Genomic DNA, 8,874 nt, shown 5'->3' with positions numbered 1-8,874 from the left:
ATATCTGCAGAGATAATTTAATGTTTAAATCTTAAAAAAAAAAAATTATGAGGGCCTATGAACCAGGTCTTAATGCAGCAGGAACTGACAACCCAGCTATCGTTCCTACCCCTGCTGATGGGTCAGGGTGTCTTGCCATTAGCTTAGCTCTACTGGTTTGTTCCACTTGTTCCTTATCAGACTGGTAAGTAGAAAGAGCAACAGTTTGGCCCTGGGTCCTCCACTAGACTGGCATGCAGAAAAGGGTCTAGTGAGCACAGCAGAGGGTTCATCAGTGCTAACTCCAAGCTGTTTTCCCTCCTGGTGGCAATAGCATCACCAAACCCCTTGCCAAGTGCTGTTCCTGGGGCTGTTCGGGGTGCAAACCCTTCCTTGCCCTCCTGCTGCTTGCTGGACTCCTCCAAACTGCTCCTGCCTCCTTCTCACCCACCTCTTCAGGGCTGCAGGTCCTCTCCCAGCAGCAGCCAAGGGTGTGGGTAGAGTTTTCCCCATCAGTGATGACACAGAGCAGCTCTAGCTGTGGATCCAGCAATGTTATTGCAACTTCACCAGTTTCCCCAGCAAACGCATTGGCCTCTGGTCTACTGTCACCATTGCTGCAAGAATTCTGTCAGCTCAATCCCCCGCCTTTGTCTTCCCTGCTGCCAGAAATAGTGATTCAGCACATGCACACTGGTTTTAGCACTCGTGTCCCTTTATGTGACAGTGTAAATATTTGTGTGTCTTCGTGTAACAGGAAAAGACAATGTGTGCAGTCCCTCACCTACCCAAGCCCCAAAGCATTCCTCAAGGGGGTTCAGAGGTGATGAAGTGTCAGGAAAGCTGCCCTGCGTTGTTGCTTTGTAAAAAGAGTTGCTTTTCACTGCAGGAGTGAAGAAAGTGGCAATCTGCTGCACTAAAAATAAAAAATAACGATCCAGTAAATGACTAATTTTGTGGTGCGGGGTAATTAGCAGAATGGCTTGGCGGATGGAGGGCAGCAGGTCTAAATTACTGCACTAAGTCCATTTGCAGGAAGATACCATCTGTGTTGTTATTAATAATAATTAACAAGAATTGAAATATTCAGCTGGGATTTTTACCATTGCTATTAGTGGGAATGCATGTATATATTTGTATTTGCTCTTTGATGCTTTTCTCGGTTGTTTGCATCTCAATCTTTGACTGTCTTGCTCTGGGACTTTAATAATACATCATAAATTATTCAGACCACACCTTTGTCTAGCACAGAGGAAACTTGAGGCTTTTACAATTAGTGCTGCTTGTTATTCCATGAAAAGCATACGCTGTGGTCTGACAAGGAAAGCAGCAGTAAAATTTCAGGCAATAAGCAGTGTTTTACCAGCAGGCTCTTCAGGGAGCATCAGCTGGTGTCTTGCAGCTTGCTTTTGTGTCATGTTTTTGCAGCACATGTTGCTGGGAATGCAGGGACAGCATGGTCCCCTCCAAGTCTGCACGGACCGTCATGGCTCCAAAGCTTCTCTGGTGAAATCCAAGCATTACTTTGGCGAAGTCCGAGGTTTACATTTTGATGCCTTCAAGACATCGTGATGGTCACTTAGTCTTGTGTCCTGTGTGACACCAGCCTTTGGCATTTCTGCTGGGCATTCCCACCCCAAACTTACATCTTGCAGTAGGCTTTAAGCACATGTTTTATGACAGCCTTTGACTAATAAGTTTCCCATGATGAGGGAGACTTTTAATGAGCTGGTTTAGTGGATAATTGCTCTCACTGTTAAAAACAAAACATGCTTTTCCCTTTGTTTTCAGCTCGACTCTCCCAAGTTTCAGTCTTCCAGTCCTGGGCTTTGCTCCGCCTGTGTTTGGCAGAGTTAAATCCCTTCAGAGTCTGAAATCTCCCACATGCCCTTACAGACTAGGAGGAGTTATTTCCTAATCTTCTCTTTTAAGAGGACAGTGATAATTGAGGACTTACTATTGACTCAACTTTTCCATGGTTTGTGTTTGGGTTTTTTAGATAAGTTGTAATTGTTCCTTTTAATCATTGTATAATTACTGTTACTATTTGCTGTTCACTGTGAAAACACCTGAGGATGTGGCCCCGCTTCCATTAAAGATCCAACCATTGGGGCTCTGATGGACAGTTGAAGGAGTGTTGATTTGGTTTTGGGTACCTTTGGAGAAAAGTAGGTACATCTATGCTGTTTACTCACCTCCTCGGAAGGTTTTGTAAATTGTGTTTGTTATTTTTAGCTTCTCCTTTTCAAGTGGTATTGTATCTCCGGTGGTTTCAGTTCTGGTTGTAGGCTGGGCTGTGTTCTACCATCCTTCATCACCTTGAGTACTTTCTTCACTTTCCTTCACTTTATTTTATTTTGCTGAGAAACTTCAAGGTGTGAGATGATCCTTAGATGAATGAAAATGGGGATTAGAAGGGAGATTAGATGGACCCTAACAAGCAGATGCGGTGCTTACCTTGGGAAGATTTCTAAGCTCCATTAAACCAAGAGGGGCACTTTTCTCCTGACACAGATTTAAAAGCATTGTGTTATACCGTATTATTAATACAATCATAAACTCATCATAAACTGTCTTGATGGCAATAGCCACCTTTTGGTGGAATTTCAAATTGTGGTGATATCCAAAGCCTTCATGAAAGGATGTGAGATCTTTTATACGATCTTCAAGAGGACTGTTCCTCAGCCAAGAGCCCAAGCATTTGCAGGATGGAGGTGTAAATGTCTCATCTATGATATTTATCCACTCACCTGTATTTTTTCTGTTGGCAGCGTTTTTACTCCTGCATATGTCGCGCTGGTGGGAAGTCTCATAAATACCATGCTAGCCATGGCTTGGATCCCTCTGCAGGCTAAACCAAAGTCAGACCATCATGTGATGGAGCACAGTAAGTATTTAGAGTTTCTGATAAATAGCATGTGAATAGGGACAGGAGATATACATGCTGTAAGGGATGCTAAAGGACTTGCGATTGTATTTAAGGGCAAAAAGTGCCAACCTTGAAATGCTGACACTGTAATGCCTAAGCTATGTTTGTGGAAGAGTATTATTCCCTACCTGCCAATCACTCTGCCATGAAGAATTGCAGGCTTCCAGCCCAGTACTTGCTGTACATCTCAGAAAAGGTGCATGTGGACCCCTCGCTGGGGGTTAGTTTGGCCTGACACGGGAGGCAATCCAGCTGTCTCACAGGGGTCCTCTGCTTGCAGACCTGGCACCAGCTCCCAACCTCCTGCCACTGGCAGAAAGCTGGTGATGCAGAGATGCGCCTGTTCAGAAAGGTAATGGTGGACCTGTACAGTCAGTCTCGGAGTTTCTTGCTTCCTGCCTCTAACCTGTGTAAATAGAGTATTAATCAATACGTCATCTTCTGTAGGCACATCACAGTCTGCCAGCGTGTTTAGCATCAGAGAAATCCTACGCCTGATGAAGTTTCCAGGAGTAATGGAAGTTTTCATAATCAAGGTCTTTGCTGGACTTCCCATAGGTAAATCTCACCCATTACCCATGATTGCTTGTATCTGAAACAAGATGACATATGCTGTAGACCAGGCTGGTCTCAAGTTGCTGAAAGCACATGGCATTTAATCACAGAGCAGTGGGGATTCAGCTCCTAACTCAATGCTGGATGCCTTTAAATGCTGACAGCTACACAGGGTCAAACCCCTGGGATTTAATGTAAACCAGACTACTTGTCACTGTGACTTTTGGCAAATCACTTTATCTCTGTACTCCATCCCCCTGGTTGTAAAGGTTTTGTTCCCTTGTCTGTCATTTCTATTTAGGCTGTAAGTTCTTCAGAGTAGAGAGAAATCATTTGTACTCTGCCAGAGACACTGAGCTCCTTCCGGATTTTACTTAACGATTTTAAGGGGTATATGTACCCTAACCTTTTTCCCGATGACTAAAATCTCTTGCTGGATGAGGGGCTGCAGCTGCTCTAACTGCTGGCTGCATGCAGGGGAGCCACAGCATGTTTCTTCCCTTGCACATTGATAATGGTGTTTGTTCTTCTCTTCTTTATATATTCTGTTCAGGGGTTTTATGACATGGTAGGAACCTGCTGCTACCTCAAAGCCATCCCAAAACTGCCTATTTCCCTGCTCCCATGGCACAGTCCGTGTCTCCCAGTTTGCCTGCTCATACATATCCTTGGCCACAATTTAGCAATCTTCAATTTTGCCTACCCTCTAGCTTCTTCCCCCCTCAGGTTGTCTGGAGACAAGCGAGATGTCAGCCTTGTTACTGGTGGTGTAAGGTGATGTTCCCTGCCCTTCCATGCAGTGAGCCTTCACAGCTCTTTTCCCAGTCAAACCTAAAAGTGCAGCTTCCCTTGATGATGGTTTCAAGGACTGGATGTTGTGCACATCAAAACACGTGCACGTCATGTGTCTGAACAAACTGAGGCACTTCCCTTCTAACCCGGGATCCTAAGAGAGGATTTAAGGCACCTTAGCTTTTATTCTTTGCATTTTTTTCCAATTCATCTGTGTCTGGAGAAGCCCTTGAAGTTTAAATAACGTGAAACATGATTTTCAAATTAAATTCTAAGTTTACAAATTATTTGGCTGTGGAGAGCGGCTGAATCGGAAGGGGATGGCATTTCTGGGCTTGGCCAGGTTCATCTGTTATTCCTTGCTAAGGCTGTGGGGGAACAAGTCCGACTGGAGCTGGAGGATAGCATTCAAGGAAGTAAAGGATTTTGGACTTTTTTTTCCTTCTCTTTGTGTCTGCTTGGCACTGGCTGAGATCAATAATGCCAGTTGGACCTACCCCCCACTGGAGACAGGATGTAGTCTTATAGTCTTGATGGACTGCTCGCTTGCCCCAGTGTTGCGCCACGTTTTTGGTTCTTCTGAAGCTAAAGTTTTAAAACTGTATTTTAAAAAGAGTTTATAAAATGACAGCATGTCACAGAATAAGACAGTTAAGTGATGTTTTGAGAGGGTTGTCTTTGCTGATTCTGGCTCATTTCTCAGGTGTCAGCATCAATTTCTCTGTTTGAAAATGCCTGAGACCACAACCACATGCAACCTGCACAATAATTTCCTGAGCACTCTCCTTTTTCCAAAGGCTGGGCGAGATGCGCTTTGTTTTAGTCATCGCTGCTGAAATGCAAATTCCTTCCTGTTGCAGAAGATGTTCTATTCCCATGCAGAGCAAAAACATGCACCCAACCAAAGAAAACACTCCAGCCCAAAAGCGAAAGGGAACTTCTAGGCAAAGAGGATGGAGGAGTGAAGCTGAGATGTAAGGCAGGACGTGGGCTAGCAGTGTGTCACTGCAATGGCCGGGAGTAGCTCCCTAAGAGCAGGAACGGGTTCACCTGAGGCACTCCTGCTGCAAGTACAGCGCTGGCACCACAGCGAGGAGTCGTTAAAATCCTCCCAGCTTCTCTTGCAGGTCTCTCTTCCCTTCAGGTAGCTGACCATCTGATGGCAGCTGAAAGGGGATTTGGCCATCCTCTACTCCTCTGCAGCTCAAAGCTGGAGGCTGAGCTTCTCATGAGCGCATTTATCTTTCATCTCCAGGCTGCAACTGTATAATTAATTAGATCACCCAAATTACAGACCGTTCTCTCTTTACTTTGTAAACAAGTTTGTGATATACACAGAAGAAAATCTTCTGTTCCTCATGTATACTATTGTTGTCTAAAATTAGCTTGTTTGAGACTGAAAGAGCCTCCCCGGGAGAGCTGCAGGGCTGGGAACCTCCTCCCTGTGCTGCATAAAAGCAGAGCCGCGGGCTCTGTGCCTCTTGCAGGAGGGTAGCTGCCAGGGGATGGATGGGCAGCAGACCGCTCTAGCATGGCCAAACTGATTTCTCTACTGACATGGGAAGAGAGAGCCTTGTTGCATTGCAGTAGATAAGAGACAGAAGAGAAAACACGAGGATAAAAATGTCAAACGTAATTCTTAGTGACCAGAACTCACCAGGGCCTTGGCAATACTGATAAATAGCTGCTTGTAAGAATCTTTGGCTGCTTAATCCCTTTGTAAACCCTGTTTTTAAGGCGATTGCTTTAGCTTTAGCACCTGTGTCTCATTTTAAAAAGGACTTTCTTTCCATGTGGAACAGGGGTTTGCAGTGAGCCCTGATGGGATGCATCACGTTTGCAGTCTGGCATAGGCAGCCCGAGGCAGGCTCCCAGAGGCTGAGCTCGCCTTCTCACATGGGCTCTCGGTGAGGATAGCTAAGCGGTCCTTCCGAAGCCTTTATTACATGATGCTTTTAGAAATGTCGTGTCTGTTTTCTGAAAATACAGCTTGTACTCCTGTGTCTCCTTGATGCCTCTGCTCAACTTCATCACGTCTCACAAGCCATTTGCCTGCCTTCTGCTACATAACCGTAGTTCCTCATCCCGCTTGTGCCAGGTTTCTAAGGAGTCACACCCGCTCTTTAGACCCCCTCAAAAAGAAAGTGAGGTTTCTGAGGATGTATTTTGTCATTTTTTCCTGTTGAAAACCTGAGCTTCGTAGTGTGGATTGAGTCTTATCCGGGCAGCTACTGCTTGGGCTTTTGGTGTCCCCAGAAGAACCTGGGACACGTCATTCCAGCAGGCCCTCCCCAGGGTGGGTTCATTACTCCTGTGGCTGCACTCAGCTGACCTGCAGCTACCCAGACGGAACCTGCTGAGATCTTTGTAAGGAAGATCTTGTTCCAATGGGTTTCACCTTGAAATGTGTTGCCAGTGAGAAAAGACCCCCTTAGATGCTGAAACAAGGGGAGGCAAGGGGGTCTCCCATGTCCAGGTAGCTTTAAGTGACCATGCAGGCACAGGGGGTGACACCCATCTATCTAAAGGAGAGACTTTTGCATCTCCAGGGAAGCCATGCAATGGTAATGCTGATTAAAGAGCACAGCTTCTCCCTTTGCTCCAAAAGAAATCAGCTTCTTTGGAGGATAAAGATCCAAGTCTGCCTTAACTCGATGAGGGACTTCAAAGGGGAGAGAGGCTGTAGAAGCTGGCACGTGGTACCAGGAAGAAGTGTCAGGTATGTAGGAAGGTCGAACCCCTCCTAGGTGGTAGCTGCAGCAGGGTAGCAGGACGAAGGGCGAACGCCTGCTTCGATCTAATCTTCCTGCTAGTGAGATGAAGTGTGGTTTTTCTTTCATTTCTTCACGTGTGCCTTTTATATACATCTGCAGCTCTGTGCCTGGTTTGGATGTTGTGAGTAAATACTGTTATTTGCATGTTACCTTAAGCTGGCTTGAGCTAAGAGTGATTTCAAAGTAACTGGATAACAACGGGATGCTCTCTGCAGAGAGGTGTGGTGAAGCCATAACGCTTCATGAACCCCAGCTCTCTAGCACCTTCTCCAAATACCCGGAGAGTAGCAGAGCAGGGTGCCCTTCCTGCCCCCCATCCCTCTCCCCCAACACCACAGGGCCAGCGGGGGTGCAGCTATCCCGAATTAGGGGAGAACACATGTCTCCAGTGGGGTTCAGGGAGGCTTTGTGGCAGGTCCTGAGTGGGAGGGTTGGTGGTCTTTTCAGGCAAAGGCTTGGGGTGCTTGGAGGGAGGTCCTTGTTGCTGCAGGTGCTCCGCTGGTAGCACCATTGGGGTGCTGGATGCGGTGCAGTTGTACTGGTTTGTTAGGGTGTGAGACCTCTGCAGGGTTTTAGTCTGCAATTTGGGATCGCTTTCCTCATGATTCTGGAAAATGCCAGCAAATCCTTCCCATGCTGCGGAGTTAGTGACTCAATTTGCCAGGCCACAAGCTGTCTTCTCAATCCTCACGCGTTGCCTCCTGGGCTCCCTTCAGGAAGAAGAGGACCACAGTGCCCTATTTGCTTAGTCTTTGTGCCTCAGAGAATCCTACAAAGAAGGGCAGAACCCCTAAAGGTTGTCTGCTCTCTTCTCCCCTCCCCAGCCCCAGCAGGACCAGTGTTCTCCAGCGGGCACATTGTGGGGTTGGTCACACGCAGAGACCCCTGATTTCCTACTCTCTTGGTCCATCTGAGGTGCACAAGGCTTTAGGGGAGGCAGCAGCCTCCTACCTCATAGCACTCCTGGAGAGCAAAGTTTTGTCATAATATTTGTAGCTTGGTGGCTCTTTGTATACAATGGGAGGTGTGTATGTCTGTCTGTATTTGTGCATGTTTGGTGAGGGGGAAACGCACACTACTGTGTTTTCATGCGAGATTGAGTGGGCATTTTTCATTGTGCTCTCCAGAAATTGCCTTAATTGAAAAGTAGACCCAGCCTGCCCTGTTTCTGTCTGTACTTTCCTGCTTGTATTGACTGTCCACGCAAGACATATTTCACGTGCCATCAACGTCACTGCTGAGCTGTGCGGTGAAACCACTATATTTAGGCTGATGTCACTCGGTTGTTCCCATGGTGGAAATCTAAAGTCAGGCAAAAGGGTCGAGGAATCCAATCAGATTATTTTTATGGTTACAGTCTTGTCTGAACAAATGTCTTAATGGTTAGTCTGGCATCAGTGAGACAAATATTTACCAGTTTATAATAAACAGCTGAATCTACAGCCTACAGAGTCATATTATTTAAAGATGAAAGTAAGTGGGTTAAAAAAGTGAACATTTAAAGATTAAATTACTACACTGGCTTTGAATAGGATTCTGCTCATGTTTAGATCCAGTCCTGGCAACCCCTGGGAGAGCTACCGACTCAGACTGGGGGTGACTAGGAGCAGGGTCTGGGGCACTATGTGCAGTACAAGTATATTGATGTATGCTTTTCATTAACCCTCCCTCTAGGTTTGTTCCTGATTATGTTTTCCATCATCTCTATGGATTTCTTTGGCTTGGAAGCAGTGGAGTCTGGATACCTGATGTCATATTTTGGTGTCCTTCAAATGGTAAGTGAAGCGGAAGACATCCCCCCGCCTTGCCACACCGCTATCTAATTTGCTGCCTTTTGGTCACACG

At 46.2% G+C, this 8,874-nt stretch overlaps 1 protein-coding gene across 1 annotated transcript in view; it reads left to right on the top strand.

The window, feature by feature from the left end:
• The window catches only part of SLC22A18 (solute carrier family 22, member 18), a 59,015-nt gene that overhangs the window by 31,753 nt on the left and 18,388 nt on the right, over positions 1-8,874 (top strand). The window contains exons 5-7 of the mRNA XM_010145324.1: positions 2,751-2,866; positions 3,356-3,466; positions 8,704-8,804. Coding sequence (XP_010143626.1) covers positions 2,751-2,866; positions 3,356-3,466; positions 8,704-8,804 — 328 coding nt within the window. The remainder of the gene's footprint in view (positions 1-2,750; positions 2,867-3,355; positions 3,467-8,703; positions 8,805-8,874) is intronic.

The sequence above is a fragment of the Buceros rhinoceros genome, unplaced genomic scaffold (assembly GCF_000710305.1).
Source record: "Buceros rhinoceros silvestris isolate BGI_N320 unplaced genomic scaffold, ASM71030v1 scaffold7681, whole genome shotgun sequence".
NCBI classification, from domain to species: domain Eukaryota; kingdom Metazoa; phylum Chordata; class Aves; order Bucerotiformes; family Bucerotidae; genus Buceros; species Buceros rhinoceros.
The sequence above is the reverse complement of the archived record's forward strand: the minus strand, read 5'-3'. Positions and strand labels throughout refer to the sequence as shown.